Here is a 20,050-nt window from a genome sequence, read left to right as displayed (position 1 = left end):
CACAAAGTATGAGAGTACCGACTGCAGTCCCAGCTGCCGGCCTGATTTGTGAATCTTAACCGCCTCCGAAACGCATACAAAAAAAAATCAAATCGATCGAGTCTTTTAAGAGGAGTTCAGTGACATACACAAATAACAAAGAAAACAATTTTTTTGTTTTGTTTTTTAATTAGCGAAATCAGTCCAGCCGTTCACGCGTGATGCTGTGACCAAGGGAAATTTCATTTATATATACATATAGATAGAGGCGGGATGTTGTGATCCTACAGCTCGATACAATCATATGACAAGGTTTGCAAGGGCTCTGTCGGCCTTTAAATTCCTCTATTCGTAGTTGAATGTATAATGCTTATATACTCCACGAGATATTTAATACATTAATTAGCTGACTTAAATAGCACCACCAGTATGGGGAACCAGGTGCCCGCTAAAGTATTTCCGACCCAATTCTACTTAGGTAAGAAAATCGGGTACCAATTCTTAAAAGCGCCTGCGCTCTTGCGAGCCTTCTGACACTGTAAGTGTTCATGGTGGCAGTACTACTTGGTATCCTGTTGCAAAAAAAATACTATAACTGACGTCCAAATTATATCTTATTTTCTTAAGAACAACGGGTAGTTTGATAGTCAGTCAACTTGGCCCACTGCCTGTCAATCGAGAAACAGCTTAAGCCAGATTATAACGTAATACGGTAGTTTGATGTCATTCAAATGATTGCTTAAAATTTAATTGCGTAAAAGGTTTTATCTGATACAAGACGTGTTTTTGGTTTGTGTATAGTTAATATATAAACTGAAAACAATATTTAGAATACCATCGATCAGAACGAAAAGATTAAAACGCGTTTAATTAATAAACATTTACAAGATTTAATTTTCATGAATAATCGAAAACATTTTTAGATACTATAAAAATGTTTTGAAACCCGTTATGTTCTAATATATATTACGTGTATGATGTTTTATGAGTGTGAATGTGAATGTGTGCGTGAATGAGAGTAGGTGTTTGTATAATTTATTTTAGTTTTATAAATATTTTAAGACTACCTATGTTAATAATCTAATAAAATAATTGTTTTGTACCCTTTGGACTAAAGCCTCTTGTGCCGTGTTCAAGTGCGGTAGATAGTACCAGTGACCCCAGACCCCCCCCCTCCCCCAATACTGTATATTGTATGATAGAAATGTATATTAATATTATTAATTTGCATAAAAAGCGTATGTAATTTTTTCCACGAGATTAACGTTAATTAATTTATTTATTTTGAGTTTCCTACCACATTACTCTGATACAAACACGCCTATTAAGAATAATATACGTAAAGTCTATATTTTAGATCGATAATAATTTTAATAATACCAAAACTGTTCAATATCAAGCTCCGTTATAAAAAACAATGCAGCAATTTATTTGCAAGAATTTCTCCCGTAATTCCAAGGCGTGCAATTTAGGGCTCTAAATCAAAATCACGTCGCCCGTTGCTACCGATAAATAACGCGTCGAGCCGCGCGAACAGATTAGTGGTAGACGGGTACATTGGTACAGAGTTCTCGTACTGTATTGAGTTATTACGTCCAGATTAATTGCGTTCCATTTTTAAATTTCACAACTCTACTTTGCAACGGAATTCGATTGTTTTTTAAATAATGCTTAGTCTTGATCAAAACGTATCCATCTTTGGATTAAAGTGTAAACTCTTTCTGTTACATGAAATTTACGCTGAGACATAAGAGTATTTTAGATAAAAAATCAAGATAAAGAAGAGAATTTTCTTCGTCTTGGAAGCAAGTAAGTATACCTTCGAGAGATTTTCATTAGAAACTTATAAATCGATTACAAGAACACTAGGCTTCAACGTACGATTCTCGTCACTGAAGGCTTGGGTTCGATCCCTTGCTGTGCATCAATCGACTTTCTCTACTACCTTTGTGCGCATTAAAAATTCACTCAGACGGTGAAGAATCGCGAGGAAAGCTTGCCTTAGACCCAAGAGTTGACAGCAGATTGACAAAAGATCATGAAACAGATACAGAAATCTGAGGCCCAGAACTGAGGTTTCAGCATCACTGATTTATTTTTATTTACAAAGTGTAAAAATCGAAAAATAAATGGTTTTTGTACAATGCATAGTTGTCCTATATTGACACTAGTAACTGTTTCAGTGTAGTAGTAATTCCGGTCCTCAATTGAGAACACGAAGCGAGCAATCGATTTTCCTCGCTCGACGCGTGAAATCGACCAAGCTATAGTCCATGGATCTTTGATTGAGTATTATCTATAGCCCATACGACAAAGTAGAAAGAGACAAAACACTAGGTAAGTACAAAAATTAATATTCATAGTGTTTTTATTTTCACATATTAGATTGAAAGAATAATGCATGTGAGATTATTTAATACGATTAAATCTTATTGAAGGATTCTCAATAAATTGCGTATTTATGTACTTACATTCGTTATATATTTAAGCAGTATAAAAATATTTCTTTGTAGACAGTAAAATGTAACCATAATATTTGTCAAGCACAAATTTATATTATGACACAAAAATGTCAAGACAATTTTAACAATAATCGTTGACATACGAATTTATGACATTTCCAATATCCTGACAATAAATGTCAACTGGCGCCTTAGGCAGGTAAACTAACTTATAAAAAAGTATGTTAGAAAAAGTCGAAAATTTATATCACCCGGCCAAGTCCAATCTTTCTTATATGTCAAATGTAAAAAAAAAATATTGCTAAAACAAGGAACGGTTACGATATCAATCAAGGCGTTGACAAAAGTGGAATTTGGGATCGTATGAAAAAAGGGTCGTTTATGGAAATGCAATAAAATAAACTTTTATTTGTTTTAAAATTGATAGGTACTTTACCCGATGGGATTATTTTGGAGAATATAAATTCCACTATATATAAACCAGCATTTAATAATTATTGCCAAATGTAATGCTTATTTTTTTGAGGAGGCAAACGTGCTGGAGGCTCACCTGATGTGGTAATACCGCCGCCCATGGACACTCACATTGCTCAAAAGCTCGCAAGTTGAAGGAAATAATTACTTCGGTTATACTTCAGTGGGCAGCTGGTTCCACATAGTAGTGGTGCGTGGAAAAAACTGCCTTATAAAACGATGATAAAGCCTGAGGGAGAAGAAATTTGCAGCTGGTGAGTGGCTGAGACAGGTATGCTTGCTTTACAAGCTGATCACTTACGCCGTTGTTTGCATATATATTGTATATATTAACGATATATTTTAATACAGAAACAGTAGTAATTGAAAAACCTATAACTTTAGTCATCCTTCATGTTTAATTATAATTCAGTGCTGATTCCAGCTTATAGCTTAACTTATATGAGGGAACTGTATTAAAATAACTTATGAAGGATACTATTAATAGTCTGTGTTTTTTAACTTTTAGTTCATGTCAAATGTCTTTAGTAGCAAACATAGATAAAAGCATTATCTACTGCCCTATTTTTTACGTATAAAGCCCATACAGGTGTATGGACAGGTAAAAAGGTATAATAAAATTGTACGCCCCCCGCAGTGCGAGCAGACCCCGGTGTCACTCACTGTACATCACAACTATACATCTTGTGTCTTGGGAACGCCGGTACTGTATAACTCGAAATAGCAACAGCGATTGCGATCCCGATTTAAATATTTTGTTTTTGTGCAGCGGGAACCCAAGTGTTTCGGTGTCCCGTATATATATACCAAAAATGTTATCTTTATTAAAAATGTATCGTATTTAAAATGTACGAAAATTAGCAACTTATTTTAGACTCTATTAATTACCTATAATAATTTGATTTAAATGGTTAATTATACAAATAGATATAAAAAATTAATAAATTCTAAAGTAAATCGCTTTAATTGTGTGATTTGCGTATAACTCCTATAACGTTATCAAATACATTTAAAATTTCCATTTTACAGCTCACTGAGATTATAAAATTGTCCCAAAACGCTAAAAATCGTCGTTAAACGTAATAAAATTATTCTTAGAACCACTGTACCACATGAAATGTTTTTATGTCAACTTTAAAAGTAAATTTGTAATGATTCTCTTAATTATAATCTTTTATTTTGAACAATATGCATGCATGTTGACTGACTGGATCTTGTTGGAAAATGGGTCAAAGGATCTTGAACATCACTTCCAAATAAGTTAATACATAGATAATTTGTTTTTTTTTTATATGATTGTATTTAGTATGTATTTGTTCGAATACAAAAATTAATTTCTATATATTTAATACATTTCTACATATAAGTGTACAGAGAAAGATAAATATAATATATAAATAACGTCCTCTAACTTCGATTTTGTTCTCTTTGGTGTAGATACTCTTGAGCCATGGGGTTCAGGTGCACAGGCGTAATTAAAGAATTCAGTTGGCGTTTGGTAGTACTGGTGATACCAGAGCTGATGTTTTTTTTTTATTAATATATTTTTATAGAATTTTAAACGCCTAACAAGATCGGTAATATAGCTTGCACCAAATCTATTATTACAGATGCAAGAGCATACTACACAAAACAAAGTCTATTATAAAACTAAACTGTATATTCCTCGAGCAGAACGTGAATGACCTACACATTACTCGACGAAAAGACTCATTAAATGTCACTTTAATTCGTGCAAGTTAACTTAACTAGCTTTGGCTATAAAACCTCTATTTCTTGCGTGTTCAGCATATTAATTTGTGTTCATAAACGCTGTTTTAACCTTAAATAAATACACGTCTTCTAATATTGATAAGGGTATGGAATCTCACTAATAAACTCGAAAACCACTTTTTTAACTGGACAGATGTTTGACCACAAACCTACATGATGTTAACTGAGATGCCTGTTCAACCGCCGCTTAGGTGGAGGGGGCATGCCACTACTATGCTTTTTTCATAAGGAATGAAGACAAGCAGCAGAGCATTTCGCCAACGAAGGCGTGTAAGGCGTGCTTCTAGATGAGTGTTATTTGGAAGGAGAGGACGAAATTATATTGTATAGTTCCATTAAAGGCAGGCAACTGAACGGTGACGATGACAAGAGTAGAGTACTGTAGCTAATCAAACTTCACTATTAGAATGCACAGTATCCCTGAGGTTACCTAAACCTTTGCACTTCCAAATGACTAAAATAACATGAGAAACAGGACCACTAGTTAAGTCGTCTAGGGGAGTATACAACAAATCTTAATAACACAAAAAAATAAATATTCCAAGTCAAATTCAAAAGTCGTTTATAACTTGGACCGCAAAAGTCAGGATTTATTTGACGTGCGAGGTGATCGATGGGCAACTGAGTGGGTAACCGGTCACTACTGGACATGTTAAATACACAAACATTATTTTTAATTAGCACTATATTACTCCAAATACACGCACACAATATATCAGTAACGTCGCATGGAGTATGGAAACGTCACGAACCTTTGACACCATACAAGAGTAAGGAGCTGAAATGGAAGTGGACTTGGCATGGTATAAGGTAAGAAGAAAAGCTCCAGTAATGTAGCGTGATAGAGGACAACCACATGAGCGATGGGCGCTCAATAAAAGGGATGGAGAAGGAGGCCTTTGGCATTTGAATAAGACCTAATATTCTTAATGCTGTACTGTATGATGAGTTTTGGCTTAGTGGTTTCAGCGTGTGACTCTCATCCCTGAGGTCGTAGGTTCTATCCCCGGCTGTACACCAATGGACTTTTTGTCATTGTGCGCGTTTATCATTCGCTCAAATGAAAAAAACCGTGATGAACCGGCTTGTCTTAAATCCGAAAATTCGACGGCGTGTGTCAGGCAAAGGTCTTGACAGATTTACAAATGATGACAAAACAGACACAGAAATCTGAGGCCCAGACCTAAAAGGTTGTAGCGCTACTGATTTTTTTGTATTATATTACTAAATGCCGAGGTCCACTCTAGATATATATGTATATATGTTTTAGTAGAATAGAAGAAATTAATGTTCGTTCAGAGTTTAACGTTTAGTTCAGAAAAACCTATATTAATAGCCAAAGGTATACAAATAACATTCCATATAAAACAGTAAATATGTAATCCTTACGACACAATCAAAGCCAATGGGAAAGTTCGGAGGGCTATAAATCCGTGAGTGACGTCACTCCTCATATAAGGCAGACAGTGTGGGACCGATTTAAGCGTGAGCCCAAAGAATTCTTATTGTAATATTTATTTGGCACTTGTTGGGCACTTGAATGCCAAATAGCCGAGTTCTATTTCTTGCTCATGCAAACGACATACAACGATCACAATATGTGATAAAACTTAATATGGTCTAATAGTGACATTTATCGCAGAAAGATGGCGCTGATGTTATATGAATGGACGTAGATAAAATAGCGAACAGGTGTTTATTGATTGAGACATTAACAAATACAAGTGCCCCATTAGGAACCTTTTCTTCTATCTATATAATTATGTAATTATGCAATAACTGATGAAATATACCTTAAATAATAAATTAAATACACAGGGGAACTGTAAGTAGTATATATATGCAACACATAAATCTTCCTTTCTTCGTCTTCGTAGTCTTCTTGTCTCAGTGAATTACAGACGGTGAGTACTGTGAGTATCACTCCACCATTCCCAGTTTGTCGAGACTATTCGGTTCATAGGACTATGGTAGTAAACAAAGTAGCTAATCACTTTTGTTAATGATAGTTGACAGTTTTGTGGTGATTTTATGTTGGTTGAGAATTGACTAACTGGTTCTTTTCTCAGTACATACCACAGACAACATTCTCCTCATCTTGAAAGCCACTATCTACATACTGTTCGCTGCACGAATTGACCAGGATTCTGATCCGTACAAAGATATAAAAACTACTAAACATATGAATAGAGTAAACTTAATCAAACTTAACAAAATTAAAACTTACTGTCAAGTTCGTTGCCTGCCATTTAAGCAATAAGCTTTTTTAATGAAGTATAGGGTACTTTATCAGAAGTGAGTCAAATTGGTTCGGATATTTATAAACCTGGTTCATCACATTCATTATATGTGATTGAGGTGATCAGGGTGGAATTTATATAATATTTAGCCATTTTGAAATCGAAAATATGGTAGACAAAGCCGCAATACAAAAACAGGTTAGCACGCGTTGCAGCCGCGCAGTAGTCGCAAACAGATTAAATATATAACCTGGCAACTCTCGTAACGTGTGTAATGTTTATGGCACTTCGGTACACGTCTGCACTGTTTTATTGTGCGCTTGCGGCAGAACATTAAAATTGAAAATATTGTTATAAGGTAAAAGTAACCTTGGAAGACTCAAAGTTGGAAGAACAAAGATGAGAGGTTCATAAGCATAGTTAATTCTAGGCGTGAAGAGCGTTGAATGGCCCTGCCGAAAATATTAAAATAGGCTGATACAGTCCAATATATGACATAGCTCTTATTTGGAGTGTCTTTCGTGAGAGATATGGTCCAAAGAAGATTTATATTAACTGTATTTTTTTGGTAGTATTTAATTGAATCCAACACAAATCTGGGTTTTTGTTCGGTCTAGTAGTGAGAGATATTGCCCAAATATGACCAAGAAGAAGTTTTATTTAAACGAACCAAAAACAAAGCTTGTTGATGTTAAAAATTCGTAAAACGTTCACAAAAATATTTCTTAGTTATACCTTTTAATTACTACAGTGAAAAAGAAAGCGTCGAGTTGTCACTAAAAAGCACATTTAACTCAAAACAATGTACTCTACACCTTTTGTGTCCATAACACAGTATATTATTTTACTGAGGTGCGCAGCGCGGGGGCAAAAATCACTTGAAAGTTTATGTGCATACATATATTCAAGCGCATTTGTCTTGGACGTATTACATTTCATGTTGTGCAAAAAAGGTAGGTTTATATGTTGTCACGTTCGTGATATGAAATTCATAATAAAAATCGGCCGAAGGTCAATCGAGTAAGGTTACTACATAATTTCGATAGCAACCCTAATGTGAATATTCAGTTTTCGTACCGCGTATTGTCGAGTTTGGGCATTACTGCTTCGGATGTAAGAACTACGATGTTGGTCTTCACCGCTAAAACGAATTATAATCTTTGTAAGAAAATGACAAACGCTTGTTTATTTAAACAGGTCCTGTCAAAAGTCTTCAATCTGTCAAAGTCAAATGTCAATTATGTTTGAAAGTATGGCATCTTAAGATTGTTTATAAATATAATCAGTAAGTTAAACTATCGTTCTAAATCCCAGAATGATTCACCGATCAATCTCCTTCGTGCCTTCTCTATCTCCACGACACTGGCGAAGTACCTTGTGCCCAGTTGGCACAAATTAAAGCCATTAAAAAAAAACTATCGTTTTCAAGTTTCAAAATCGCAAATTGAAATATTTTTACCAATTTCGTAAGTATTTAATAATACGATTTTATTGCGATATGCACTTTGTCGTCAAATTAACCTAAAATTACGATTAAACGTGAAAAATGAACTGATGCCTATCTTAACTTGAACACTAAAAGTTTATCGTAAAATCTACAAAAAACTATACTTTTGCTACTTGAACATTTAATTTGCACTTATATTTACATAAATACATTCAAGGATTTATTTATTACAAATTATACGGGAAGTATTGCACAATAATTACTTCAAAAGGTTCTGTTAAAACTGATCCTATTATTCAAATTTACACGATTTTATTACAACAATAGAAGGTATACAAAATTATATGCTAAAATATGTAAAGGTTGTAGAGAGTGTGTGTGAGTGGGGCGTAATTCCGACTATTTAGATAATCGCCGTATAAAACTAAGTAAGTCCCAGTGAGGCAAAATGTAAAACCTTGGCTTGTACACTAATTCTAGATCAATTTATAATTTTATGTTATCGTTATTAATCCCGAAATAGTTGTATAATATTTTCCCCATTACTTGTTCGTTAAGGCTTGTTTATGAACCTGCGTTCAGCGTGCGCCTATCAGCCCCCGGCTGCACCAATGCAGTTGGAGTCTGAGAGATCACCTAAGACAAATGATGAGGAATGAGGCGATAGGTTGTAGCGCCACTGAGTAAATATTTTTTATGAACCTTCACTGATTTGCTTACGAACACTTGTTAGTAAGAAAAACCAAAAGTAATAAGTACGAGTCGTTAATAGCGCATTTATTGCCATATTTTTCTTGAGCTCAGCTTTTAGATTTCAATATCTGTAACATAGCTTTTTAGCGATCCAAACGATCGTTAGAAAGCTATGTGATATATTTCCTAACATAATTTGTTATTGCCATTATAATATATCTAACCTTAGGCAATCAAATTGACAATTGTAATATTTGAAAATCGTGTCAAGTTCGTGCGAGTAACATTTCACTTAAATTGAAGTTAATTCCGTAATTCATTGTTGTAGTTTTTTAAATTCATTGTCCAATTATTTCGTTTACTTTGAAGAAGGTCTTCGTTACTTAATGGATTAGCTTAATTACTCCGTTCTACTTTTGTTTTTTATGTTGTGTAAGTTTTTATTAATTAGCTTTTAGACTATTTTAAGTAATAACAATAAAAGACGTAGATGTCGTTCGAAAAATTAATGATAATCTGTGACAACTGTAAAATGTATAGATTAAAAATGCAATCACAACTGCAGACTATGAGTTAATTACACTAAATTGTTTTCCTGCACCTTTGTAAATGATAAAAGCATCTCCCTCGCTATGCGCATTGTCTCATAATTTCCCACAATGAAAATAAAAGTGAGTATTCAATCTCCTGCATTAACGGTATCCACACAACAGTGAGTTTTATTAAAACTAGCAGCGCATCCGAGTTTAAAAACCATGACAGACGAAAACATTCAAAAAATGCAAATCAACGTTTGATACGAAAGAGTCTAAAGTCGTTTAACGTCCGCTGCGATTATATCATGTTTGGACATTACGTAATTTAGCTAACAAAAGACTAGAAATGCGAGTTACTTTATGTTCGCGGTAGGGGTATTATGGTAAATTGTACAATTGCTGGCACGGGCCAGTCGTTAGGCGAACATGCCGACCACCGACGTGACGTCAGATGTCGCTTTGTTTCAGTTTTATGCGTACCGAGCTTAGATTAGAGAGAGAGATTTATGGCGGTCATAGAGCAAGTTTTTGGGACGAGCTTTCGTCGAAACGCTCAGGTTTCTTAAGAGGCCAATTTGTGGCGCAGCTTAATGTCATGTCGTGCATGCCCCGCCTTTTTATTACTGCCCCTTAACTGTAAACAACACCCATTCTGACCGTCTTGGATATTAAACTTATATATTCTTTTGTCTAATAAAGTATGAGGTTTATGGACTGTTTAAAGGGTGCCCGAAACGTTGAGATTTGACGACGCGATAACATCTCTGAAGCGAACTCTTGGAATTCTTACAAAGAAATTAGACCACGAATGTTATTGTCAACTTTAAATTTAATTTAAGAAGCTATTATTTTTATATTTAAAGCTTGGGTTGGTAAGTTCGGTATATTACAACTAAATGGGTGATATAACGTACATGTTGAAGTTATAACTTCGTTCATAATTCATTCACTCGTCTCTCATGGTGGACAAAAACAAATTGGTCGGATTCTTACACTCACCAATCTTCGTTTGGGCTTGATGAGAGGTCGATTCTGTCCGTTCATCTTGTAGTAGAGTCCACACGCGTTGCAGAGGTAATGTCCAGTACCGTCTCGTCTCCATAGTGGAGTACTTGTCGCTCCACAGTTGACGCATTCCCGGCCCTCTGTTGTAGATAAAAATGCATTAGAATTTGATAAATACTTAGAAAAAAAGAAAGAAAGCTACAATATTTTGTAATAGTGAAACAGAGGTGTCAATCTATGAAATTATTGATTTGATCATATAAAACTCTATGATTTTTGGATATTTCGTGTTTGATAGTGTGAAGTAATGTTTACCTGTTTCCTGGCAGGCTGGGAAAGACGAGAGAAAAATCACATTCAGAAACAATCACAATGTTTTAATTCTTAAAGCATGCAACATACACTACAACAAACATCATTAAAATGTCCCGCAACCAGCTTAATTATTAAAAAATAATTAATAGGAGAAAGCAAGACAGGTTTCACTCGTGAAAACAAAATATATCAAGATTTTTTTTACACGCAAGGAAAATTTAGTTAACGATATTATTGGTGGTCATGCAAACTGTTTAATAAATTCCATTTATATAACGTATTCAACTACTTAGTTCTATTTCAACATCTAAATAAATGTCCATACAAATATTTCTAGATTAAAAAAACGTTGCAAAAAACTGTTAGCAATAAATGTAATCAGAGCGGAACGCGTTTAAATTACTATACACATGCTAATATGCTATCTAATTGTATTATAATCGCAGTTTAAACAATTTCTACGAAGCTCTACATCTCAACCATTAAGCGGTTATAAAATTGTTTAAAATAAATTTTCATACATGCGAACAAGAAACCCTCAAGATGAGTTGTCCTCTGGGAGAGTATTTCAATTAATGTCGATTGTAATTACGATCGATTCGCGGGTTTTTGCTTTATTTTCAGTGCGCTGAGTAATTACTCGCTACTAAAGTTGTTACAAGAAGGATGCACTCGCTCAAACACGGGACGCGGTGCGCCGCCCACAATTTCTCTAAACCCGATTACAATATTGATGATTTACCGAGGTCGAATATAAAATCTAATCTCGTTACCCTCGCATCCTTTAAAAGTTCCCACAAAAACGTTAAACGATAAATTTAATTTGTGCCGGGAGAAATTTCGATATATATTCGCTACTTTAAACATTTTAGCGTTAATTTACTTGACAGAATGACGATTTTAATTAGCTCAATATTTTTTCATACGCATTTTATAAGGGAGTTTTATTTTACGTGTCAAAGACAACTTTTGGGCCGCGAACAGGCTGAATTCTTATACGAGTTTATTGCCCCACAGATCTGGTATCGGTAGATATCTATATCATAATAACACATATCTCGATCTGATTATCCAAGTTCCCAGATATACACCGCGATGCGCTGAATAAATAATGATGGCCGCGCAAGGATTTAACGAGAAGGTGAAAGTGGTCGTCTCATAGAAAAACGCTGGGTACCAATGTTCCCAATGCTTAAGGCATCGGCCTTTCATCTTTTTTTGTACATAAAACCAGATCACAACCAGCAATTAAATCTCCCGAGCTTTATCGAAAACTTATTGCGATCGAGCCGACAACTCACTTTTTGGGTTAACCCTTTTATTTTTTAATATTACTCCGATAAAACCTGTAATTTGCCTCGAAGTTTCTAATAAATAAACATCAATAGCGATTATTATGGAAAAAATAACAGGATATTACCGGGAGTATGGATGTTTGTAGTGACTCTTTTGTTCTACAATAACATCTCTATCGGAAAGCGTTTGTGAAAGTCCGCCGCGGGTTAGTACATGATTTACAACCAGGAACCACAAAACAAAATTATACGTATCATAAGATTTTTTAATTGCTATAAGGATACGTCACAATCGTACAAAAGAATTCATATTTCAGCTATCGAGTAATCTCTGAACGTGATTTTGACGTGAAATAAAGATATATTTAAGTGCGCATAACGGTGCCTGTCCGGCGAGAGATAATCCAATCCTGTGCACAAGTGAGATTTGAACGAAAAATTCCAGTGTTTGTACAAAATTAGAATGCGGCTCGCTCTTTATTGCCTGGAGTGACGCGCGGTCGTGACGCGGCCGGCTACGTGACCGCGATAAAAGATTTTCATCTGCCATATTTACGTTGCCGAGTGGGCGGTTTTTATATTTCGAGAGTCTCGAGCACACTCCTGCCTGAGCGCAAAACTTTTCACACGCCCCTTGTGCGTGGGGAAAATAGATCAACATTTCTCGTATTCGACTGACGGTGCATTCTCAAGTGTCGAATACTTTGTCACGATTAGCACGCTGATAAGTTTTAGAAGTATTTGCTCGTGTAGAACGTGTTGACATGATTCTTTCAGGGCCTGTTTCACAATGTCCGGATAAGTTCCAAATAAGCTATTTGTTACTTATTTGTAGGATAAACAGTATTTTTGCGTTTCACGACTGTCAGATAGCGCTATACGTCATGAAATGTGAAGTATCTTATTTGGAACTTTTATCTTTCGAATAATTTATGTGTTGCATAGCTATTTGGCACTTTATCCATACATTGTGAAACAGGCCCTCAATCTACTAAAATGTCATACCAACATTTGTAGTACAACATACTATATGCAGTATAGTACTATCATCTTTTTAATATGCTGAGTTCTCATAAACAATAAGTTGAATTGTTAAAGGACCATTCTCCCATCTACCGTGACGTGGTCAGCTCATCAACACGAAGGCTATTTTGCATACAAACCATTAAATTATTGCTCAAACTTATTCTTTGTTGCGCCACAGAGGCTGTTATTACGCCTTAATTATACACCTGTATGCAAATAGAAACTGGAAGCTAATCTTGAGTGCTGTTTTCACTCAGGGTAAGATAAAATCAATGAGAGATTTTGCACAATATATAAAAATAATTGTTCTAGGCTTAGATTGTACAATGTATGTCACCAATAACATCTTAATCTAATTCCAGATAAGTTTTGACACTGAATCTTAGGAACCAAGCATTTTCCTACATCAGTTATGTCGGCGAATATATAATCGTCACTATTCAATATGCAGGATATATTTTTTTTATAAGATAGATGGACAAAAAGGGCATTCTTCCGAACCCATGGACGCCCATTTTAGTGCGATGCGGGCCTTTAAGAAGTATCCTCTTTAAACAATTGTTGATATTTTTAGTCAAGTCAAAGGTATAGCAAAGGAACTATACTGGAAAGGACCTAATATGATTAAAATCATGTTTGTTGTTTCTAAAACAAAGACAAGTTATAGTTAAACACTAGAGAATTTACAAGCAATCAGCAATGACTTCCGCTAATTTGACAATATCGGGTGAACGACAACAGTTCTATGTATGTGTGTACTGCAGTGAAGGAATGAAGTCATTTTTCACGGCGCCTGCGCTGGCATCCATTCATATTTGCATTGGTTATTACCATACGGTCAGATAATTATGTTTGACGGCGAAACAACGAACAGTTGCAATGAACTCACTGTAATTATACACGATACATGTACTTAATGAGTACATTGTATTTTATGGCATTATTTCACTTGAATATTGATTACGTAGATTTTAAATATGCTTGGTTATAGATCAATCAGAAAACGTAAAACGTTACTTTGAAGTTATGGATCATCACCAAAACGTCTCCCAGCTTAGAGTCTGCAGAAAGAAGCATAATAAAACTTAGTTATTTACTTAATTTGTTTAAATGTTTTTTTAATTAAACTATTCAATGAATTTCCGTCGGTGTATGCAAATGTTGCAATTGTATCCCACAATGTCTGCGCCAGAGCGTGACACTACACAATCGCTGCCAGAAAAAATATTCATTATCATGTAAAAAACAATGCAATATACTTTTTTATACGCCGGTGACCACTGTTACAATAAAACCTATTTTCTAAGGTCCCGCATGAGCTATGTCGGCCTAGTTACGTCCCTGAGTCCAATTGCATGTGCAATTAGCACTTGCTTGTACTTTTGGAAATGTAAATTACCCAAAATGGTGTCATTTTCCGTCTAAGTCAAATAATAAACAAAAAATGTGTCTGCAAAATTACAATTTCACGCACGATTATTAAATCGTGTTAAAATTGTAATTTTTAATTTTTTTGTAATATCAGTGTTGGCATAGTGGGTTCAGCGACTCTCATCACAGAGGTCGTAAATACGATGGTCGTAAATGGACTTTCTACGCATTCAGCAGTCGCTCGTGCGTGAAGGAAAACATCACGATGAAACCGACTTGCCTAAGTCTCAAAAAGTCGACGACGTGTGTCAGGCACATGCACCTACTTGCCTATTAGATTGACAAATGGTCATAAAACTGATACAGAACTCATATCAGACCTGATATGAAATATCTGAACATTGGATGTAATTGTAAGTACTAGTCTTCTACGTAATGAGTATTTTTCAGTTTTTGAAGTCTCTATAACCAAATCTATCTATATATGACGTTACTAACTCTTAGTACAGTCTGGGACTACCCGTAGTCAAAACAGTATTAAATTTTGCATAATTAACTGGAACGAAACTGTCTTATGAATTATTCTCCGTATGAATAAAACATGGTCGATTTTTACTCTAACATAGTCTAGCTCTCAACACTACCATAAAACAATGTTTTCTATAAAAAATAATATACAAACAGAACTCATTCCTGCTGCCCGTCAGGCCGTAGCGGACATGAGGAAATTAAAACATCTGCATACTAATTTGATATCTATTACAATAAGAAAAGGGTTATTGTTGTATGAATTTTTAAATACAAAATTTGTATAGCGCTTGGCTACACTAATTGTTTGCGCTTTCTTAGAAACATCTTGCTCAGCATAGAAATAGCCATGATTGGCGAAAAGATATAGACTAATGACTCATGAGCCCTCAGATTAAAGCTATAACATTCAAAAGTGCATTCAGTTCCGTGAGATACATTGCATTTGAATTACTGTCGAAACATTGGAATTGTAGATTAAATTAAATGCCATTTTAGTGAACGTAAGCATTGTTTTAGAAAGTACCAACATTGGTATAATTTGCTGTACTTTAGAAATTTACGATTATTGAAGTATTGTCCGGTATTGAAATGTTATATGAATTGAGTTTATGATAGTTTAGATAGGGTTGTATGCGAGTAATATTTATTTGCAAACAACTTGAGGTTCAATCTCCCTATTAATATAATTAATTAAATGACTTAATAAAAAATCCAATCCAAAAGTACCAGGGCCAAATAATGTATTAAGAAGTTGAATCTGAGCTTCATTTTTAAAATTGGAACATGAGCATGATCAATTAAAAAATATATTTTACTTCGAAAGAGGTATTCATAGGTGAAAATACTCCTTGGTGGAAGCAATATTATGTTAATGCGCTGTGCCCGGATGCGGCCCATTCCATTGTGAGACTGACCTCGAAACCATGTGCTAAACAAGCAGATTCAGATGAAACTAACGCTTTTAAATCCTTAATAAACGATTGCAACTGTACTACACTATACTCTAGCTATTGATTCAGTAACGGGTCACGGACGAAGCCTTTGTTGTATGCAACGTTTTTAAGTAATTTATTTAGATGCTATCGTTGTTTTAAATTTATTGGGTAATATGTTAGTTAGTTCTAAGGATACCGTTACAGTTGAAGAAGTGTGCCTTGTTAATGAGGCTTTACCCGGGAGGGAACAAGAAACTAGTAGTTTAGTAGTGTAGTTTCTGTTCTGTTTAAAACTTAATAACATCTTACTCAAACTTAAAGTCAAAATAAGTTGACTCGCCATAAAAGATGTGAATTTGATTCTAATTTTACATTTACTACCAGTTCTCAAGTCAAGGGTGAAGAGTGGACAAGAAGAACTGGCAAGAAGTTTTTAGTCATACAAATATAATATTACTGACGGAGTGGTTAATTTATAGGATTCTCGTCAGAACAACAATTGTTTCGGATTGTTATAAGCTTTAAAACATACGAAATGTGTCAATAGAAGCTCACGGTAAAGTTGTAACTATTGCAAATAATAATAATAAAATATATTTGTTCTCAAGTAAAACAAGTAGTATGGCGATATCCTGCTGAGCTTACGAAGCTTCGGTGAACGTCACCTTGAACCGACGGTAAGGTCGCTAGCGGAATTCTAAGTAAACCAATTCATTTACATATCAGAATAGAAAATATTAATAAAAGAATTGGCCATACATTAGCATTACTTATATTTTGTTGTAAACGATCTCTGTGTCTTTATGAAGAAATGCTATTGTCAAATTTTGTACTCACTTCTCATAATTAGGATTGGATAGTCACGAAGTATATTTAAGTGTACATGATTATAATTACTCTAACTGATTTACACTGCATTGTAAATCACATATATTAAGTGATATAAAACTTTAAACCATTTGCGCAACAACCTTTTCGTTGGCCTCAGATTTCTTTGATATAATAGGCAAGACACTGCGTCGGTTTTTTAGGATAAGTTAACGTAAAAGTAAACTTACCATGGTATTAATACAAAAGACAATTCCCTTTTAAAAAAATATCTTGAATCTACCACCAGTGAGAAGAACCTTTTGCAGGCCATCTTCAACAGTACGACTTTGAATGCAAAAAGTGAAATCGCTCCTATGCCAAAATCTATCAAGGTATCTAGTATCGGCGATAGAAAAATATCCCTCTTTGTCTGACGTCGGTTAAGAAACTATTAATAACGTGATATACAATTATCAATTAACGTCTACTAGTTTTTTCTCTAAACGTGTTTCTACTAAGTAAACGTCTTATAAATTGGTAAATGCTTATACCTCGAGGGGAAATGTTTTTGCTCAACACATGTAATTGTAATTGAAAATGTCTAGATTATTAATTAAATTCTAAAGCTATCTTAAATGCTACTATTTATGTATAATAAGTATTTTCTTTTAAAAGCACCTTATTTACTTAATAAATTTTAATATTTATTTAATACATTTGTATTATAAAGTGTCGGTTATTAAGCATTAAGAAAATTATTACCTAATTATTCATCATGTGCAAACTCTAGCATTTCAAACGCTTTTTTTTAACTTTATATAATTTTCTTTGTTATTGAAGCTTCGGTCGTGTACAAATGTTTATTTCATGTTTGGTTATATTGGTAAATTAAGAATTAAAACCGTTCATTACGCTTCCTAAATCAATTGCTATAAATAAAATATAGTGATATGATTTACTAGATATTAAGTAACTAATAAGTTTGCAATTGAATAGCGAGCAAATATAAAAAGTAGAGTTTCCGCTGGTTATCAGGCGAATATATCTATAACTTTTATAACACCTCATCCAATAGCTTTGACAGGCTGTCTCATAGTTCAGTTTTTCTTTCAGCAATTAAAGCCAGCTTTTTCAATACATCGCCAATTACCGCTCTGAGAAATTCCTACGACTATTAGATCCGCTCTCGTGGGATACTTATGTAATAACTTTTATGAAATCATTATATAAATCGCAACAATGTAAAATGCATCGTCCTTTGTTAAAAGAGTATTTCGTGAAAACGCGACCTACTTGCTCTTATCCTAATGACACACGAAAATAAGCCTTTAATAACGCAAATCAAATCATTTTTTCCAATTAGACCACCTAAAATAGTATTTAGAAAAAATAAAGATGATTCTAGTTGCCCCTTCCATCAGGTAATTTCGTATGGAGAAGAATGGGCAAGAAACTCCATACTTTATTAAAATAGAAGCAAAAACACAAACTAAAAAATATATTTTGACGTGACGGACACGCTACTAATACTATGAAGAGATATATAGTCGATTTGGACGACAAAATACGACTGGTCCATAAGTAACATAGGAACGAACAATTCCTAACAATAGAAAATAACAAATCCAGCTTCTCGATGTTATCGATATTTTGACTAGTGAGTACCTACCACGGCATCGAATCCTTTTATTAAGAATTTAGGACAATTTACGTTAGAGTATTCGAATTATTGTATTAGTATTATATTTCGCTTTATACATTATTGCGAAAACGGCAAATGAACAATGGACACATTATGTTTTAAGGTCGTTGATATGTATAACCTTAATTGTTATATGAATTATTTGAATAATGCTTTGAGATGCGGAAAAATACTCGTTTTAAGAGGTAAGTTCTTTATTAATAGTATATTATTATTGTTATAGTAGAATAGATGACGTGACCTATATGTGTGTTAAAATAGGTGTATTTTTATGTGTGTGTGTAGAGGCAATCGTTTTTAGTACTATATTACCTAGAATGGAAAGTTTTTTGTTCAATTAATATTAAAGGTCCCAGTTGGCGGAAGTCGTTTTTTTATTTCCAACTTTTGTTACATTAGTAGGTTATTTAAATTCATAAGAATTTTGAATATTGAAGTTGATTTAGTTTTAATATATAAAATCATACCTGTGCTCATGTTGTATTTAATTATTTTATCGTACATATGTATCTTGTTTAAATAATGAAAGTGACATTTAGTCATTTTAATTTTAAAGCACTTAATTATTATTTCATAAGTCAATATAACGATCTTATTTACTTAAGTGAATAAATTAACGTAAATTTCATCACGATCTCGAAATATAGTCTGAAAAATTAAGCTAGAAACCAACAATAGAATCAACAATTAAGTAATGAGAAACTAAACTTCAGAAGTTCACATGTCACACTCAAACAATGCGCCCGTGCATAAATACGAAAAATACCGAATTAACTAAAGTAATTGCCTAAATTTTATGTAACTTTTTTATCTTTATTACTATGTTACATTATTATTAAGTAATCGCTTTATTTGTTGTAAGAGTAACTATTTAAATGCGCGAAGGCCATTTCAATCGTTATGGTATTCCCACAGAAATAAATCTAATATGTTCTCCATCCAATGGTAATTTTGTGTGAAGTTGTTTTTGCTGGTATAAGTCAAAAGTACCAAACGAGATTGAGAGACGAGGCTTAGTAATATGGCAAGAGAACGTTGAGGTAATTGCTTCCGCGGCTAATAAATGGTCTGTTATTAGGTAGCCTAACGTACAATATAAAAATAATTTTGGAAAACTATTTTTATCTGAATTTCTCGCGTCAACAAGACTGCTTATGTTACATATGCACACATGTACTAGATATCGACTCTTTAACCATATTTATAATGGTATCTTAATTCAGAAATAAGATTTTATTGTGAATTACTTTGCCAATTATTTAATTAATTATTTACCTAAGAATAGTGATTCAATTATTATTACCCAACACCTTTTAAAATTACCCTCAACCGCTAGCCCTGAAATCGTATTACGATATCAATTGGTTGTCATAGCAACGCATTGTTTCCAAATCCAATCAGATTGCAGCGTTGCTATGGTAACTTTACCGCATATATGTTTAGTAAAAAGCGTTAT

General features: G+C 34.0%; 1 protein-coding gene across 3 annotated transcripts in view; it reads right to left on the bottom strand.

Annotated features, from left to right (window-relative positions):
- LOC110997726 (GATA-binding factor C) overlaps positions 1 to 20,050 on the bottom strand; it is an 80,297-nt gene that overhangs the window by 29,973 nt on the left and 30,274 nt on the right. For 2 of the 3 annotated variants that reach the window (XM_022266025.2, XM_022266017.2), the window contains exon 4: positions 10,598 to 10,749. In XM_022266025.2, the coding sequence (XP_022121717.2) occupies positions 10,598 to 10,749 (152 nt within the window). The remainder of the gene's footprint in view (positions 1 to 10,597; positions 10,750 to 20,050) is intronic. The other variant, XM_022266052.2, reaches the window with a different exon arrangement.

This window comes from Pieris rapae, chromosome 10 (genome assembly GCF_905147795.1).
Source record: "Pieris rapae chromosome 10, ilPieRapa1.1, whole genome shotgun sequence".
NCBI classification, from domain to species: domain Eukaryota; kingdom Metazoa; phylum Arthropoda; class Insecta; order Lepidoptera; family Pieridae; genus Pieris; species Pieris rapae.
The sequence above is the reverse complement of the archived record's forward strand: the minus strand, read 5'-3'. Positions and strand labels throughout refer to the sequence as shown.